We start from the raw sequence: 20,615 nt of genomic DNA, 5'->3' as shown, positions 1-20,615 counted from the left end.
CAAATATAAAAATATCTCTACAAAATTTCATCATATTTTCTGATCATGGACAGAGTAGGACCCCTATGAGGACAAAACTTTCAGCTGCCTACGACTAACCGTAATCTGTATCCACCGATTTTAAAACAACACTACCCGACTGAAATGGAGTATTGTGTCATCCGAACTCCTTTTGTCGCAGAAAAAACTAACGACACTTTCTTTTAATACCATTTACGAAGCATATAAACACGTTGATCATCAAGATTCAACACATTCTCATAATATCTGCATGACAAGCATTGCAACCTTCAGAACTGTTACAGATAAAAAAAGGTTCTCATAAGGTTCTACGGTCAATACATCAATCAAATAAAACAGCTTATTTTGCTCCATTCTTATTCGAAACCATAAAACTTGCATCCCTGTTGACAGTTCGCGTTGTTACCATTTGGTGATGTACGATCAGTATATCAAAATCAGTGAGTGCATTGACTAAAACGCCCCTGTCGCTTTTCAACTTCAACTTTATAACCAACTCAAGCCAAAACGTCTACAACATTTTTTGACATATTTACTGAGAAGTAAAACTCAGAAAATATTCATGGTCAAATTATGGAATACCTTAATTTCCAATCAACCGACTGTTGCGAACTGGACACGGTTGCTTCGGTCACATGACCTGTAAGGTTTGTATTTTGGAGTCATACTAGTTTCCATTTATACCAAAAAAGTTTAAGACTTTCACATATGAGACAAGCAGTAATTTGTCAGCGAAACATAATATACTTTTGGTTACAATGGAAATATCAAAGGTTAATGTATTACTGCTCTTTCATGAGGTCAGCCCCTAGCCATATTGGCAATATCATTCACTAGACCAAAGATCGTATTCCGGGTTAAAGTCCTAACTTTGAACAAAGTTCCATAGACTTGCAAACTCATGATTACGTTGCTTTTCGTCACAAATCGATTATCATAAAGATATCATGAATACAATTTTGCAAGAGGCTGTTCACAGTGCATCAAGATTTCCAAATAAAAAATTTACAAATAAAGAAAATACTTTCTGACGTAGCCTCTAGTGTATCTGTCATCAACAGATCGTGAGACTACATTCTGTATCAAGATACTATCTATGATGATCTTTGATCACTAGTCGAAGGGTGGCATAACACTGACATTGCAATAACATATCTGAGACCATGATACAAACTGATCTGCTGTCTATATTGGAACTGCTGTTTGTAGCGCTCATCGTGTGGATAATCGTCAGACACTACCAGGCTCCGTGTGTGAATTTCCCTCCGGGACCATGGGGGCTGCCGATCATCGGAAGTGCCCTGATGGCTTCACCTAAATCGCCCTACAAGAACTGGCTGAACCTGTCACGCAAGTACGGTGATGTGTTCAGCTTCAAACTGAATGGAGAGCCGATAGTAGTCGTTAACGGAATGGCAGCGACTAGAGAAGCGCTGGTCAAAAAAGGAACCGACTTTGCTGATCGACCTACAAGTTGGTTGTTAAGTCTCTACAATCCACACAGTTTAGGTATTTTTTATCGTCGTTGTAATATTCTCATATTTCTGTGACAGCCTCTGATCCTTTTCGTGTAATAGCGGTAGCTTCTCACTACAGTCAAAAGAGACTAAAGGAGAAACCCTTGCCTTGCTTCTGGGTACATTAATCAAATGGTAACAGTACCATGGACACTGTCAATACGGGGCCTAGTTGATACATCGGTGCAGGTCAAGTAATCAGTATTATTCAAGGTAGATAAATAATGTACGTATACCGCGTCTAAGGAACGAATAGAAACAGACAAAACGTTCACCTTGAACGAAATCTTAATGAAATACGATGAACCTTAAAAGTGCACGATTTCCGTCAATCACCTTTGTATAAAGTTTCGATCAGTACTATTTCTATAGAACACATATAGCCAACTTTCGTTTCCAGGTATCGTGGACGGTCATTTCACGGACGAGTGGCAACGTCTGCGGAAGTTTGCCCACACCACTCTCAGAGGATTCGGGTTTGGCAAGAAAAGCATGGAAAGTAAAATCATGGAAGAAGTTGTGGAGTTGGTAAATGAATTGAAGGTAATACTGTTATGAATAGCCAGTATTTTGTAGATTTCTTCTGAAGTATGTCTGTTATTTACCAATACAAAAGACGACTAAAGTGCATCAAAGTGTAAGTTTAACGAAACCAACATGTTTTCACTCAATTCCTTGACAGGCTCTGGCAGACAAGCCCTCTGATGTGGAAAACCTATTAGACCGAAGTATATCAAACATTATCTGTTCAATCGCTTTTGGGGAAAGGTTTCAGTACAATGACACTGATTTTCATCATATCCTGCACCACCTGTCAAACTGGCTCTCCCTGGTTGTCAGAATGTTTTTCGTGGAAGCTCTTCCTGCTCCACTCCGGCTTTTCTTTCGAAAGAGTACGAATATATTCTCCCACTCTGCAGAGCGAGTTAAACAATTCTGCCGGGACCAGATCAAGAAGCACCGCGCCACGCTGGACGAAAATAACATCCGAGACTTTATCGATGCTTACCTTGTGGAAGCTGGAAATGGAAATGAGTTGAAAGTAGAGTTTTCAGACGCACAGTTGGAGCATGTCCTTCTTGATTTATTTGCGGCCGGGACGGAGACTACTGCCACTACACTGAAATGGGCTATGCTATTTATGATGAATCATCCCCAAGAACAAGAGAAAGTTTATCAAGAAATAAAACAGGTGACGTTTATCCTGCACCATATCATTTCCTTATGAAACAGCTTCTGTATCCCCCATCCCTCCATTCGTCCAACCATCGACCAGTCTGATAGTCACTCCTTCTACTTACCCAACTACCTTACCTACTTATCTGTTTGCCCGGTCCTCTCTAGCGGTGGCGACAAAACTGCAGCTGTTTTTCATTACTTCATATAATAGTTCCCTATTACTGCTAAAAGTAGAACATCCCATACTCAGCTCATGCCAATATTTTCTCGCTGTCGTTCTATATTAGGTTATTGGAATGGGCAGATTTCCAACTCTGGCTGATCGGGAAAAACTGCCGTACACTGAAGCAAGCCTCATGGAAACATTAAGACTAGGCAGTACAGGACGATTTACACTTCCACACCGCACTTTGGTAGACACGACTCTCAATGGATACAACATACCAAAGGGAATTTTAGTTCACTTCAATCTATGGTAATAGTAATCATACCGTATCATTGTGTCAATTATGGCAGTGTGCCATTGTCATTTGGTGTTTTCAATAATTTAACACTAAAGTTACGATGCTTCCATGTCTGTTTTGGTTGCATGAGATGAGATTGGTATAAGTCAACATGAATCCATGTAACTGGAAAATGTACTTGCCGTAATTGGCGTACTGATACCATGTGAAAAAAGAGGCCTCTGTCAAAAAATATTAATATGTTATAAATAGTTACGGCTATCTGGACATTTTGGAATGTCAACGAAAATAATCGACGAAATACGCCATAGAAATCAAGGGAAAATGAATGATAGTCTTTGATACCCATACTGTAATTGGTGACTCTCAGCCAGCCTCCCCGTACAGTCTGGGGAAATCCCATTCAAAAATTCCAGAGCAAAGAATATGCGATACAGACAAGAGTGATGCATCCTTTGAACAACAGATCTATGATGTAATTATTGGACAAGTACTGATCAAAGACATAAAAATCACAGTTGCCACTCATAACTACAGAAGGTCTTCGTAAACCACACGTCTATGAAACCTTAAAGCTATATTTTCTGTGTCCTTGTCTCAAAATACATTAATTACATCGTGGATATATTGATTCCAGGAGGCATCGCTCTGTGCGTATCATGCCATCTTTGCTCTGAGGGTTTTGAATGTTCTTTACCCCAGACAGTGTGAGGACTGCCGGAAGGGAGATCCCAAGTACAGTCTTGATAACCAAGACTAACTGACTTACCGCTTTGCCTATTTTTGGCAGCGAGGTATCATACAAGACATTTTAAACTTGAATAAAATGTCGGACACCGTATTGCTTGCTAGTTAAGTTTCTAATATCATATCGATAATCTTCAATCTGACAGGCCTCCTTTAACTTTTATGAAAGATGCTTCAGCCACGAAGGAAAACAATAACTAGATGTCCAACTATGAAATCCCAAGAAAAAGTTGAAAATCTTTCAGAGTTCATATATTGCATAAGGGAAGGCTGAAAGCCGGGTCACACAATGTATGCAAATTGTTGTTAGCAAAGTCAAGCGCCAGGAAATCAAGCGTGGAAAATACTGCATAACATGTTATTTTATTCAAGGGCAACCTCAACTTGATATACAGTACGCATTAAACCTTTTAGAGGGAGGGAAGCTTTCAACCTCGAGCTGCACGAAATAAACGTACCTCCACTACTTTGATCTTATTCTAGGTCTATTCATAACGACGCAACTGTTTGGTCCCAGCCTGAGAAGTTTTCCCCGGGCAGGTTTTACGACATCCAGAGAAACTCAGTGAAGAAGACCGACAGCACCCTTCCGTTCTCAGCTGGTAAGCACTGAACACAACTCTTGTATTTTCGAAAGATGTAGTGTGGGACTGTCCAAAAAGGATATTGCTTTGAATAATGACAGATTGTTTAAGCTAATAGAAAGGAGATCACAATTCTTGATTTCCGTTGATACTTTAAATTTTCTCTATCAAAAAATAAATCTCGTATTGTTTACTCAATATAGTCAACTTGTTAAACTTGTCTAATTGTGACAAATTTGATTACTTTATACAAGCCCAAAAAACCCTGCCTTTACCTTTGCAAAGCGTAGAACCTCGGATAGATAGATAGATAGATAGATAGATAGATGGATAGATAGATAGATAGATAGATAGACAGACAGAACGACAGAGGGGAGAAGGGGAGATAGGCCAACAAGAAAATAGTGAAAGTATATTCTGCTATGTACAAACTATAGACATTTGAACGTATTTTGGACATACTTCTGAACTTATCCCGTAAATTTGTTAATTTACTTTTCCCCCTTAAAGGTCGTCGAGTCTGTATGGGAGAACAACTGGCGAAACATGAAATGTTTCTCTACTTCACTACACTAATTCAACGGTTTAAATTTTCCGTACCAAGGGGAATGAAGAACCCGAGCGAGCAGGGAGTTCTCGGGTTAACGCTGAGACCTGAACCGTACCAAGTGCTGATAAGTAACCGTGCTGACTAAGCGGTTTCAGGCAAAAGATGGAATGTAGACTGAAAGCTGACAAAACTATGCAATTAGTTTTGGAACCTTGCACCACAAGAGAGTACAGTACAATGCTTCCTTTGTAAGTCTATGACGGTATCGATGTGTAACTGTCCCCAAAGGTAGTGGTTTGATTTTGCTATATTATCAAAACATTTTTGTTTGCCCTCTTTTCCAAATCAATGTCGTGTGTCATTCGCCTCCATAAGAGAAACTCGATTTGAATGAATGTAATATGTAATTATTATACTTGTGATCAGACTTTGTTACTTAAAGTTACATCGAGATTAATATAGGATAGCATTGTATGACGTGCACGTACTTTTCAAAGTTCATCTTTTATCAAAATATACTGAGAAAAAAAGCGTTACACAAGATTTAAACTTTGCGAAAAGGAGCCAAAGACCCGTCACTGCAATGCCCGTCGGCTTGGTATTAGGAAACTCCTTTTTCTAGCAAAGTAGACTATATATTGCGAGCTAACTATGACTTTCCGTGAAGTTTTAATGTTACTAAATGTTATATGTTTATGAGACATATTTTCGACTTTTTTTGGTTAAAGAGGAAGGCAAATGTATTACTGGACTTAAGAAATACCTTAAACATATTTTGTTTATGTGTACAATAAATCTTTAAAAAGGTCAATACCATATCATCTACTCGCTTTGTGTGTCGTCAATGTTTTTTCCATCTGCTCATATTAACACTTTCTTGAAGTTTCCTTCCACATTGGGGACGTCCAAGACTATATGCAGATAGCATAGATAGCCAACGAAAGTTTATCAACTTCGTGTCTAACTCCAGTCTTTTGTTTTAAACGTACATGCAAGAAGACACGTGGCAGACATGTAAATGTCCTCTAGTATAGAACTTGATCATATTTTCTGCTCATAAGATTCTAACGACTAAACTAAATCTGTAAGCTTGTCACCGATTTTAAAACAACACAACCTGAAAGAAATTGAGTATTTAGTATTCTACTCGTTCATCGGAACTCCCCTTGTCTTCGACAGTCAAAGTAATGATACGTTCTAATACATTCACGAAACATACGGCTCAGTCACAATCAGGGTGCTCTAGAGTGTTTCACTTTTGTCAAAATTTCATTTTTTTAGACACATATCTAAATTTACTAAATTCACAAAGCTTAAGGTTTGGTACATATTTGCTTGAAAAGTTGTGAACCAAACTTTCTCAGTATTTCCATGGCAACCAGTTCTTTATTGTGTTGACACACCGTCACGGACACTACAAAATATTATGAGTTGATGGAGAAATAACATGGTAGACTATACAACATTTGTACAAATATTGTTTTTTAAAGTTTAACCAGAAAATATAGACATCTGTTGTAGAAAATAAGGTGAATGTATCAGGATTTTACCCAGCTTTGCATGATTTCCTGCAAAATGATTTGTTACGAACAAAAAAGAATTTTTCATTTTTTTCGCCCCATGAGCTTATGATTCCTCTAGTTTATAGATTTGCCCTTTAGTGCATTTAAATTATTTTTTACTGCAATTGTTGAAGTCTTTATAAAACATTAATAGTAATAGCAGCAAAATTTGCTCATTTTTTGTTAGTTTTCTAGTCATTTTTGTAGTATGGTAAAAGCGTCACGGACACTACACATTCAGGAATATGTGTGTGAAATAAACTAGTGTTTATTATAACCAGTAAACCTGTAATATCAGTAAAATTATGACAAGCATTGATAACAAACAAATCAAAAACATATTTTTAAGGAAGTTTGACATAAAGAATATTTGTAGTAATGGTATTTTTCAATAACCAGAAAATTTTATCAGAAATACAACACTGAATGCAAAAATTCTTGCGATAACTGGTATGTAGACAATGATAACCGGTATGTAGAAAATGCTAAACAATACAAAACTGTCCTATTAACACTATAAAGTGAACAATAAATGATTTACTGAACATTTGGTTTCCAACATATTATTGTGATCTGTATTTCAGTAGCGTCACGGACACTACACATTTGAATAATCAAAGGGGCATTTTCTTTACCAGTTTTAAAAGACGATATTAAACACAAGTTCTCTATATCAGAAGTCTAATTAAAGTCATGAAGAGTATAATATAATACTCTCTTGCCACTCATAGTGATATTTGTAGGTGACTTGAGTATTTTAAGTATTAGGTCAGCATCTATTGTGTGTAAGGGGAAAGAGGTTGCAAAGCTGACTATTTATGGTGGTACTGCAGTAGTGTGGGCTGTATACGGATCTTTGTCAATAGTGATGTATATAAGGGGAGGATTTATGTCCCGTAATGTTATTTTTCTCTTTTATCCCCTTGTTTGCATTATAAGGTTGTATTATTTGTGTTTGATAAAATTTCAGTCTTGTGCTGTTTGTTTATGGAAAGCTTTGGCAAGACATAGTCGGATCTAGCATGTGGTGTCTTTTGAATGCTGTGATCCTGTGTCAGATATTTTGATTTTTATATGTTTGTTCTTGTTGTCGTTTTCATGTGTTATTGGCTTAAAAAATAAAGCCAATATTTCCATATTTTTATCTTGTGTTGAGATTGTTTTGTGAATTTTGTTTTTGACAAGTGTGTCTTTTATGTTTTTGTTTCTTTTGAAGGCTGTTATTGGGGGTTCAGGGAAAAGGGTTTTTAATGTTTCGTCCTTTTCAAGTTCCTCCCAATATTTCGCAAGACTTTCTTTCAAGTGTTTTGTTTTAGTTTATGGCCTATATGTTGTTGTGAAGATTAGATTGTTTTTTGTTTCCTTTTTTTTTCTTGTACTTTTTGTTGAGTTCAATTCCTGTGTTTGATTTCTGTTGTAATTCTAGTTATTTCTTTTTCCGTGTATTCTCTGTAAATTAATTTGCTTTTAAAGAAATCAACTCTCTCCTTGAAATCGTTTGGGTCATTGGATGTACAGAAGTATCTGAGAATTTCACCTTCAATTAGTCCTTTAAAATTTGATTTGGGTAACATGATTCTCTGTCCAGGTATGAAATGTTCCAATTAGTTTTGTGTGGGTTTTAATATCCAAAATATTTTCTTGGTTGTGCCTTGGGCCCTTCAAAATTTTGACGTCGAGAAATGTTATTTTTTTCTAGTGATTTCTTAACTGTAAATTTAAATGTGGGTGCATTTTGTTTATTCTATAGCTAAACTCTGCCAGTTGGTTTTGTGTTCCAGTAAAAATTATGAAAATGTCATTTCTGAATCTTTTTCAAAAGTGAATCACATTTTGGTATTCAGAGATGATTTCAATTTCCAGTTTATGAAATGCAATCATGGCAATGCATTTCAGCCCATTAAACAGCCACATATTTGGCGGTAGAGTTCATTGTTGAATAGCCCAAAGACTTGAAAGAAAGTCTTGCAAAATACTAGCAGGAACTTGATAAGGACAAAACATTAAAAATCCTTTTCCCAAACCACCCAATAATAACCCACAAAAAAGAAACAAGAACATACACACTTTTCTCACCATAGCTTTCCCTTAACAACCAACACACGACTGAAATTTCATCAAACACCAATAATACAGCCTTATAATGCAAACAAAGGGTTAAAAGAGAAAAGTAATTTGAAGGGACACAAACCCTCCCCTTATATGCATCACTGTTGACAGAGATCTGTACTGGGGCTAACACTACTGCAGCATCATCATAAGTAGTCAGATTTGCAACCACTTTCCCCCCTTGTATAATTCAAAAACACATTTTCTTTTGTTTTTAAAAGGATTTATTATGGTCTATGAAGTTTACTTCAGATGTCAGGTGAATTTAAATGTAAATGCAGTAAAAACTGGTTAACCACTTGTTAGGTGTAGTGTCCGTGACATGAAGTCAGTTGCAAACCTTCTCGTGCTCCTTTGGTTGTTCTAACAGTTTTACTTGGTAAAAATAATAATTGAACACATCTGTGAAATTGTACCAGACCGCACCATAACATAGATCGATTTCTTATAATTTTCCACGTAAGAGAGAGGACAACCCCCTCTGACACTTTCCCTTCAGCCTCCCGCGTGCTTCCCTTTTCCCTGTACTTTTAATTTTCGCCCTGTCAGATATCCTAATGAACACCCCGTCATGATACATGGTTATAGCGTGAACTGCTATATCTTCATCTGTCGCAAATTTCATTTTGTTGATTTCACCTTTTTCAACCATCATAAGATAACCGATGATAATGTAGCAGGGTAAAATTTTTACATGTAATACATGTACATGTATTGATATTTAACTTTTCTAAGGGGGAATCAGTCAAAATTTCTGTGCTACTCAAATTCATTATGGTTGGCAGGGAGGGTGGGTTACTGGAAAATTTCAGAGTTTCCGATGAAAATCCTCCGACCTCTAGGCCACAAATAATGTCGGCTCCGCAGTACCCCACGATAATCTGTTGCTGTCATTTGTCATCAAAGTAAAGTAAAATGCAAACGTTCGAAGACGCAATATTGATTGCAATGGCATTTGGCAAATTGCATCATTCCAACTGCTCATAGGAGCTCTTTCTATGATGTAAAATTCCTCACAGGGGATGTCTAAAAACATACATTCGTGGCGATAAGCTGACGGCACCCCTACTATATTCATCAATTTCACATCCCCCAACAAGTTTGTGCGACCTTGAATTTATCATCAACTGCGTAAAGTTCAAAACTACTATTTCTAGTAACATTTTTTGCGTTGTATTGAAAACAATCGTGTTGTCTGCATTGTCAGTAAAACATTTCACCTGTCTAATCCCCTGATGTAAAAAGTTCTTAAGAAGGTTGTTGACTGTTTTTTAAAAATATTTTTAAATAACTTTTTCTTGCAAAAAAACAAAACACACAAAATCCATACAAAACAGAGAAATTACAAAAACAGAAGACAAAACGAAAGACAGCAAATTAACATCATTTGTGCACAAATCGGTTTGAATGCAGGTAGTATTTTGCTATCAACAGCAAGTGTTTAAAAAGTTCCCCTTTTGTGGCAGTACTCAAAAACAACATCTTTACATGTAAAATCGAAGGCCCGATTTGTCCTTTTGTGATAGAACAATTGGAAAGAGCCGAAACGTTGCTAGTTTCTTGAGAATTCCAAAACAAGTGTTCTACATTTTCTTCTGAATTAGAGTTTAAACAAAGGGGGTTTCCTTAATCGTATTTTGTGTAGGTACGAGTTTGTAGCTAAAATGCTGTGCATAACTTTAAATTTGAAAATTCTCAGTTTTGTCTCTTTTGTTGTTGAATAAAGTAATAACCATGATTTTTTTCCATTCTAATTTTTTTGCATAATTTTGTTTAGTATATGCAATCTCTGATGATGCAGGCTGGCACGTACGGTTGTTGAATACTTCATAAAATTCCTTTGTGGAGGTTTTATTAATATTAAATTTGTCTGACACAGTCCCCAACATCTCACCCAAGTATTTCCATAATTGCTTTAACTGTCCAAACAATAAGAGATCTGTTTTTTATAATTTATTTCCAAACCTGAACATATGGTGAATTTATTTAAAATTGCGATACTTGTTTTGATATCTTTTCCCTTTTTCTAAAAACAAGGTCGTATCAGCCGCAAAGCCAGAAACTTTTTTTATACATTTGGGGAATAGTAATTCCTTTCAAATTGTCTGACTTTCTAAAAGCAATCGCTAAAAGTTCTATTGAAATAACAAATAGGGCTGTTGACAGAGAACAGCCTTGTCTGTATACCTCTTTCTAAAGTAAACCATCCTGTTGAGAAACCATTATTGACAACACAACTTTGTACACTATTATAAGATACTTTTATCCAGTTACAGAAAACTTGCCCGAAACCAAAGAGTTTCAAAAGCCTTATGCATTATGTCTCTCTCAAGGCTGTCAAAAGCTTTCTTGAAATCTATGAACAATATTGCAATCTATGAGCAATATTGCGCCTGATAATTCTTCATTTTCCATATATTCTACTAAGTCTGATATCAATCTCATATTTTCCCATTATATTACCATGCCCTGACCATTGCATTTTAATTGGTCGAGCTGCATCACGTGACTTTCCACAAATACACAGTAATGGTTTGTTTTCATGCTCGTGAATATGAATAATATCGTTAACGTAGTAACTTTACGGCTAAAACGAAAATTGTGATTTGTACAAACATCATAATCAACCACAAAATAAAATGGAGCATTTGTGGGCCAAGTTTAGACGCTTTTTTCAAACAAATCTCCGGATTTGCAAAATTTTTGCAGCGCGCGCGCACTACTCACTGACAGGTTCTAGGGTCCCGTTGTCTTTCGCACGGGAAATTTTCGTAAATTTTGACGGTTTTTCGGGGTTCGTTGATAATATAATTGAAATAACAGACTCCGCACTGACCATTAACATTTATTTATGGGCGCGGGCGAGAGGAAAGCCAAATTAACGGGCTCGGCATGCCCATTAATTAACGTTAATGGTCAGCGCGACGTCCGTTATTTCTATATTATACTCCTACTTTTAATGAAAGCTGTTTGGTCTTGATGTATTATGGAAGGAGAGATTCGTGTGTCCATACATCTGCTTGCTGCTTTGTAATCAGTTGACTGTTTATTGTTCTTTATGGTCATGGTAGGCGACGAAATAGGCTATAACCCTATTATGCCGTTCTTCATCACCACGCCCCAATCTTATGATCACTTATAAAATTCTATTTTCGTTTTTGCAGTTAGTATAAGCGAGTCCGGACACAGGACACCCATCACAATTGCGCATTGTTGCATAATTTCAGTGCTAAAGTTTTAACCGAAGTGCAACTTGTATTTCATGCAAGATTTGCGTAATATTGTTTTATAACGGCGACAAATCGGGACCTACCTTTGGTACACAGTGTTGTACTGTGTTTGGAAATGACAATTTTACAACATCTACAGTTACCGTGCCGAAATAGTCATACCTGACACATAAGCTTATATGGACATTTAACTTCAGTTAACATTTAACTGTTTAAGTACTTTAATTAAAGACAATGGTATGGACTTTCTCCTTGATAAAGCTCCATCACTTAAACACCACAAAGTTATAACTGGTTTAATGAAAACAAATTTAACAAACAATTATGAAGTCTTTTGATCACTGATGAAAATAGTAAACTAAGAATGTATGCCAAAATAAAACGTAATTTTAGATTAGAACCCTACTTAACACAGTTACAAGGTGAGAAAAGAAAATTGCTCACCAAACTTCGCATTAGCAATCATGATCTAGCCATTGAAAAAGGGAGACACACTGTTCCAAAAACCCCAATTACTGACAGATACTGCAATCAGTGTAACACCAACAGTATTGAAGATGAAACACACTTTTTATTAGTCTGTCAGAAATACAAAGTCCAAAGAAAGTACTTTTTCAGTAAAATCAATTTCTCAAACGACGATACTGAAAATCAGCTTATTTCTCTACTAACAAAACAAGAGTTATCTTTTAATGAACAACTTGCAGATTATATTTTTACTTTATATAAACAAAGAAATACCTAGTTATATTTAATATTAGCTACTACCAATATACTGTAATACTTTATCTTTATTGAAGAAAATTTTAACTTATTTTTGTATCACACTTTTATTGCCACAAATGTGATGTAAATCCTATATTTACAAGCAAGCAATAAGAATATTATTATTATTATTATTATGACCCTCCCATCTAGGATCTAGCACCTTTCATCAACAGGCAGTCAGGCGAACGTTTTGGATGAAAAAAGGACAGCAAAACGTGAAAAGAGAGCAATAAGACGGTACACATTTCTGACTTGAACAAAATGTTATCAATGTAATTAGGCGCTGTAAGTACGCAGTTCATCCCGGGGTCACATGTCTGGTGAAGTTACTGTGGAAGGCGTGACCCGTGAATGAACCCATATCAAACAACAATAATGGGCTTCTTTCCAAGCCAGGTACCAATCATTCGGATCTCACGCACTTCGAATTTTTAGCACAATCGGGAAAAAAGTCCACAAACACATTGCAATAACTAGACGGACATATCTGAAACCATGATACCAACAGATCCACTATCCGTATTGGAACTGGTATTTGTAGCTTTTTTCACATGGATAATCATCCGACACTACCAGGCTCCATGTGCGAATTTCCCTCCAGGACCATGGGGGCTACCGATCATTGGAAGTGCTTTGAAAATGTCGCCAAAAACGCCCTACAAGGATTGGCTGACCCTTTCACGCACCTACGGTGATGTGTTTAGCTTGAAACTGAATGGAGAGCCGATAGTAGTGGTTAATGGAATCGAGGCGATTAAGGAAGCGCTTGTCAAAAGAGGGACCGGCTTTGCTGATCGTCCGAAGAGTTTCTTGATAAGCCTCTTCAATCCACGATATTTAGGTGTGGTTCATTTATCTCATTGTTAAGTTCTAAATGTTTATTTCCATGACAGCTTTGAATCATCTTTGTGTATTGTGGTTGGTTTTAAAACATGCCAAGTAGATTGACTATCCCAAACCCTGTCTCTATTTGTTTACATTGTATGGCATGGCAGCGGCTTAGCAAAATAATCGATGTTGAGATGGCTAAGGTCAGAACTACACCGAGGTCATAACCTTTACATTACGGTAGCCATTTGTAGTCGAACAACAATGTTTTGCTTTAATTTGATTTATTTGTAATAAACATGATTGGAACTAATTTGGGAGAAAACGATCTTTTAATTGTTCAAAATTATCGAAACTGTTAGGTGCCCTATAGCTGAAAGTTACAACATTGCGAATTAAGCTTACCCATGAAAACGAGTAAATCGCAAATACAAGAAAAGTAGATACGCTTAAATTTACTGATAAAGTAACATTACTGCGATATCCAGTCATCCCAAATTAGTTCCAATTATATTAATAGAAATATCACTTCTGAAAAACACATACACCTGACCTTTTAAATATTTGTATTTAATTATAGGTATAGCGAGTGGCCATTTCACGGACGAGTGGCAACGCCAACGAAACTTTGCCCACACCACTCTTAAGGGATTCGGGTTTGGTAAGACAAGCATGGAAAGTAAAATAATGGAAGAAGTCCTGGAGGTAGCAGATATATTCAAGGTATTATTGACCTAATGTTGAAAGTAAGGGGCCAGAGGTTTGGATTTTTGTGGGATATTTATCAATACGGGACCAAACCCTGGATGACCTTTGACCTACTTCACATATCTCAGTAACTATAAAGCTTAGTTGCTTTTGTTAGGGTCATGACAAGCATGAGTTTTTTTATCTTTTATAATGGGATGACCTTGAATGACCTTTGAGCTACTTTTTGTACACTAGTAACTATAAGTACTAGAAGTTTGGTTTCTGTTGTGTATTCATGTGGTTAAATTTGTTCCAAAATTTTATCGTGCAGTCATTGGCAATTCTTGACCGCGGAGTGACGTCACTTTCACCTCACGCACGCGAGTGAGGTGAATTGGGATTTGACTATACAGGACAGTGAACAATGCAGAAATTATGTGACAAAGGACAGAACTTAGTGTATATCATTTAGGTAATGTTGAAACTTTGAATACTGGTGTAAAGGTTGAAAAATCCACACTTCAATATTTTATTCTCACGGCAGTGTGACGCAAAAATGACGTGAAAAACCGCAAGTTCCCGGATGTCCGCGGTCAAGAATATTTCCAACCCAGTGTTTTGTATTTAATTGGTCTTTAAACGAACAGGAACATAGATGACGAAAGGGTGTATGTCAATGCACGAGTATCAGGTACAGATGCTCCTTTTTCATCCGTTTTGTAATATAAGCAAATCGTAGGTACTAAAGTCATGCTATGAAATATTAAGAGTAATCAAAATAATAAGCTATCCTTCAATTCTTTAACAGGCTCGTGTAGGCAAGTCTTTCGATGTAGAAAACCAATTTCATCGAAGTATATCTAATATCATTTGTTCTATGGCTTTCGGAAAGAGGTTTCAGTACAATGAAGCAACGTTTCGTCACTTAGTACATCATCAGGCCAACTTTCTTTCTTTGGCTGTGAGGATTGTCTTTTTGGACGGACTCCCTGCCCCGGTCCAGCTGTTCTTCCGGAAGAGTATTAACGACTTCGTCTATTCCGCTGAGCAAATCAAGAAATTCTGCCGAGACCAAATCAACGAGCACCGTGAAACGCTGGACGAACACAACATCCGGGACTTCATTGATGCTTACCTGGTGGAAGCTGGAAATGAAAACGGGGTAGCAGAAGAATTTTCAGACGAACAGTTAGAGTTTGTCCTTTTCGACTTATTTGGTGCTGGAACAGATACCATCGCGTGTGCACTTAAGTGGAGTATATTGTTCATGATGAACCATCCTCAAGCACAAGAAAAAGTCTATCAAGAAATCAAAAAGGTGAGAGGACGCACACTCCATGTAATATATTTTCATGATGACACTGTTCTGTCTTTCTTTTTCTGTCTGTCTGTCTGTCTGTCTGTCTGTCTGTCTGTCTGTCAATCTATTACCCTCTTTCTCTGCCTGTCTGCTCGTCGGTCTATCTACACACCTAAATGCGGCTACCTGCCAATTCACCTGCACATCTAGCTACTTTACGGTATGTTTGTTCGGCTGTCTTTCTGTTTGTCTATCGGTCCCTGTCTGTCTTCCTACCCTCCCATCTATCCATCTATCCGTCTATCTATCTATCTATCTATCTATCTATCTATCTATCTATCTATCTATCTATCTATCTATCTATCTATCTATCTATCTTTCTATCTATCTATCTATCTATCTTTTCATCTGTCCATCTATCCTATATGCGAACATAAATTAGGCATTTCTGCCGATACTAGTCTTTTTACTCACTAATTTTCTTTTATATACGATAGAACACAATTGCTACATGAGATGCACAAAAATCATGTGGTATTTTAGCAGGTAATTTACTCATTCTTTCATTTAACAAGGTAATCGGAAACAATAGGAAGCCTACCCTGGCAGACCGGAACAAACTGCCGTATACTGAAGCGAGCCTGTTGGAAATATATAGACTGGGCAGTGTTTTACCGATTGGATTACCACACCGTACTTTGGTAGACACAACACTGAATGGGTACAACATCCCGAAGGACACATTCGTGTCCTTCAATCTATGGTAATAGTAAATGTCGTAGCATGCATTTGTCCGTATTTCTGTGTTTTGTCATCAACTTAGTCGTACGTAAAACACTAAGGCATCGATTCCTTCAAATCTTTATTTGCATTTTTACTTCACAATTGCAGTCATAAGACTTAGTCATAAGTCATAAGTCATAAGACTTAGTCATAAGTACATATTAATGTTTTGGGATGGCAAGTTGAAGGGTACATTGTTTGACAACACACATTTTACATTAAAAAGGTAAAGAATGAATGGAAACTTTGAATACAGCATACCCCGACTACCGTGTCTTTTTCCAGGTCTATTAATAACGATGCTGAAGTATGGCCTGAACCAGAGAAATTCTCCCCGGAGAGATTTTACGACCATGAGCGAAATTCAGTGAGAAACGCCAATAGTATCCTGCCGTTCTCTGCTGGTAAGCGACGATTTGCAAATTATGCCACTATCTGCAACATACGAGAATTTTCCAGAATAATGCACCTGTGATGAATGATTATACGCAACTGCAGCCCAGAGAAAGGAAGGAAGGAGCTTCAATGACGGAGTGTTCCATGAACTTTGTCGCAATGAGTACGGAGCAACGATGCCCCATTGTGTAACACAGAGAGAGAGAGAGAGAGAGAGAGAGAGAGAGAGGAGAGAGAGAGAGAGAGAGAGAGAGCAGTAAAAACGTGTACAATGATGATATATGGAAATTGCGAAAGTTTTCTCCAACGTTTCTTCTAAAGTAGCCCTATTATACAACACGTATTATTTCTCTTCCATTTCCGAAAGGTCGTCGGGTCTGCATGGGAGAACAATTGGCGAAACACCAAATGTTTCTATTCCTCACTACGCTAATTCAACGGTTTAAATTTTCCGTGCCAAGTGGAATGAAGAATCCGAGCGAGAGGGCTGTTGCCGGCTTTTCTCTATATCCTGAACCGTACGAAATGCTGATAAGTAACCGTCCGTGCTGACTGAACATCGACCTTACAAGATGCATCGAACACTAAGAAATCGTTGAAATTATGCAATCGCTTTTGCTTAAGTTTATCGTTGTTGTAAATAGAGATTGTGCAGTCTTTGTTATATGTTTATGTATATCATGTCATGTCCAACATTCTAGGAAAAGTGTAAGTTTGTTATTATATATTTTGCGAACATTTCTGAAGGACTGTATTTATTAAATTTTACATGAGTAGATGTATCATGCAGGTTTTAGTATCTGCAGTCAAATATGACAAGTGCAGTTACTTGAAATTATTATAGGCAATTGTCAATTCTTGTGTGTGGCTAGCTTTGATATGCACAAAGTCCCCCTTTAAAAAGTAAATCGAGCTGAATTGTGATACACTGTTATCCATCATTGTACTTGTGTTACTTTAGTTTCATTTTTATAAAGCTACAAGGCAGATTAACCTTTTTTCATGCGCAGTTAGACAACCTGAGAAAGTGTTCCTGACATATTGTCCATGATTTGGTATTGCAAAAGCTTTGTAGACAAACCACGATGTAAATACATTTTGTCTAAGACAAGATCAAATCTAGGAAGGTGAGAGTGAGTGTAATTTATGAGTCCTATCATCTCAGCTTATTTGCCTAATTACACAGGAAGGATGATTTGCATAATAAAAACCTAAATTGTCTTCAAATGTGTATTATTTCTGCCAACCAAGAAATAATAATGACAGTTTATGGTAAGTTTAAAGTTGCTTCTTTCAATATTCTACTTTGTGTAATGATTTCCTCAGCTTTTCTAGTAATGTTTTACTTTCATCAATTATGAAAAGGTTTAAATTTTGTGGTTGACCATGTATTGATACAAGGTATCGTGAAGTTTAATTTTGACGCGAATAAATAAATAATTACTTAAAGAATACACGTATTGTTGTTTGTCCTGGTTTGTGCCAGCATTATCCAAATGCTCAAAACATGATTTTTGCGTACTACCCCACAACATTTCGTCAGTATCTTTATACAATATCCCCGCACCCTTACAAACGATGAGTATCAACGTAGAATACGGGTTTTTCAGTGACTATACCACAACTTTGCAGCTACATCCAGTTCTACCTTAGCAGGTATCATAAGAGAAATTCATAGATCACGGAGATTTTCTTGCAACATTGCAACTATATATTTTCCGTCATAAAAGATAATGTCTAGAAGTAAAAGTTCAGCTTCAAGTTCATGAGCCGAATATACAATGGATGATAAGCAAGAAAGACTCAACGACTATTTGTATTCTGCATTCAGCAACTTAGAATTAAATAGCTTTTGTCTGTTGAGATGGCATGATTTATGATATTTCGATATAAACTAAGACAACTTCGTATGTGAGTCTATATTTTTAGTACAGAACCAGCATAATTACCTTGAATTTGCACTATAACTCGCTAGTCCGTGCTTTTTTCCAATTTGATGATTAATATTAGATATTGACATCTTCTTGCTATTCAAAAAAACGATAAAGATTCATTTGCTCGTTCCAGTATGTAATCGTGGTCAAGATTGATTTACGTTTGGCCGTCACTGTGCATTTACCTATACTCGAGGCAGGACTATATGAACTTAATTCTTGAGGTGTAGATGTCGTTGTCATAGAGCAAATAAGCTTCGATTTATCTGATATTAGTTATCTTTACCTGTTTGAATAACTTTTTGATGCGGAGTTCGCAGACGATCAGGTCACGACAGCTGTCGGTTTGTTGCACTGGAGTTGTGCAGGGCTTCATCAACTTGGCCATGCGACTAGTCCATTTCTGTCGTTCACGGGCAAACTGCTTGCGGCTATGAGATATGGCGGTTACTGTGACCACCGACCAGTCTAAAACCTGAAATATACGAACCACAGAGGGCAAAACCATCATGCAGACGCTTGCCTGATGGAGGCCATCTTTTACTTGGTGATAGAAATAGTATATGACATTTATGGCGTTTTTTTCGTAATGGAACTTACAGCATACTTTACTGCTGTCAGATGTTTGAATTGTTTCTGATCCATTTCGTACCACGAAGTGAATCGAACTAGACCAATCAAGAAGATGGCCAAATTTTGCCTCTTTTGTCTTCCACTGTATTAAAAGCGAAAAGACCCATATCAGTTGATTTGTAATTGTTTTTGACGTTTATGAAATGGTGCCTTTCAGACTACTCATTCGTAGACCTGAACATTTTTGACTAAATTTGATTTTAAATGATTAAACATACAGGAGATATATATAATCAATTATCAAGTAAAACGAGCTCAATATGACCGAGTTGCCGGCTTTTCTCGGTATTCAAGAGTCGTTTTCATATCATCAAAATACTAATCGAGAGAAAAATTTTCTCTGTATCAATAATTCAATGTTCTTATGAATCTTTGACCATTTGACGAAATACCTCTCCTTGATCGGTAAAACGTTCTTTGTGGAGGCCCTGTACCCACTCGGCTTCGACTTTTCTTTCGAAAGAGTTCGAACGACTTTGTCTATTTCTTTGAGCAAGTCAATCAATTTTGCCGGGATTAGATCAAGGAGCATCGTTGCCACGCTACACGAAATTTATGTCCTGGATTTTATCGACGCTTGCCTGATGGAGGCCGGAAATCAAAGGGGAAAAACAAGATGAATTTTTAGTTGAACATTTAGATTATATCCTTCCTAACTTGTTTTCGGTTGAAAAGGAGATTACAGCTACTACACACTAAAGTGAACCTTATTGTATACGATGACTCATTCTCATACATATTCGAGAAAAGGTCTACCAGGAAATTATAGAGGTGAAGTGAATCTATTTCAAGTGTCCATCACCTTCTTTTCATATAAGACATAATATCATATTCCACTCAACATTTTGCACCCTACAAAACTTGGACATTTTGTTCTTTGGTAATAGCTTTTGCCTTTTAAAAAACGATGGAGATTTCTAGTAAGCAATTTGTTCATGTGCTATATGTACTAGCACATATGAAAATGTCGACAGTGTACACTTATCAGATAGATAACTCACGTCTTTTAAATCTTGCAAACCAGGTATGCAACCGAGACGATGCGCCTCTGCAGATGTTTTTATTCCTTGGATAATCAATGAACGGGCATTCACGGTATCAAATCATAATCTACATGGCGTAGAATACGTTTTGGTGAGTTTTGATTTGAGGGCTTACACACATGTAAAGCATTCTTAATAGGTACTTACCGAGCTAACGTGTTGCCCGCCAACACGAACGCATGCACATATGCATGTGTGTGAGTAAATGTTCACACAAACAAGTAAGCAGTATTTGTATGTGCATTTGGCGCTGTGTGAATCAATTGTATCTTCGTAT

The 20,615-nt window shown here is 37.0% G+C and overlaps 1 protein-coding gene across 1 annotated transcript in view; it reads left to right on the top strand.

Annotated features, from left to right (window-relative positions):
• The window catches only part of LOC139122173 (uncharacterized), a 29,583-nt gene extending 11,401 nt beyond the window's left edge, over positions 1-18,182 (top strand). The window contains exons 8-17 of the mRNA XM_070687593.1: positions 1,231-1,494; positions 1,939-2,081; positions 2,221-2,730; positions 3,005-3,192; positions 4,412-4,530; positions 14,140-14,282; positions 15,058-15,567; positions 16,125-16,312; positions 16,618-16,736; positions 17,096-18,182. Coding sequence (XP_070543694.1) covers positions 1,231-1,494; positions 1,939-2,081; positions 2,221-2,730; positions 3,005-3,192; positions 4,412-4,530; positions 14,140-14,282; positions 15,058-15,567; positions 16,125-16,312; positions 16,618-16,736; positions 17,096-17,280 — 2,369 coding nt within the window. The 3' untranslated portion in view covers positions 17,281-18,182. The remainder of the gene's footprint in view (positions 1-1,230; positions 1,495-1,938; positions 2,082-2,220; positions 2,731-3,004; positions 3,193-4,411; positions 4,531-14,139; positions 14,283-15,057; positions 15,568-16,124; positions 16,313-16,617; positions 16,737-17,095) is intronic.
• The last annotated feature ends 2,433 nt before the right edge of the window (positions 18,183-20,615 follow it).

Source organism: Ptychodera flava, chromosome 21 (genome assembly GCF_041260155.1).
Source record: "Ptychodera flava strain L36383 chromosome 21, AS_Pfla_20210202, whole genome shotgun sequence".
Taxonomy (NCBI): domain Eukaryota; kingdom Metazoa; phylum Hemichordata; class Enteropneusta; family Ptychoderidae; genus Ptychodera; species Ptychodera flava.
The sequence above is the reverse complement of the archived record's forward strand: the minus strand, read 5'-3'. Positions and strand labels throughout refer to the sequence as shown.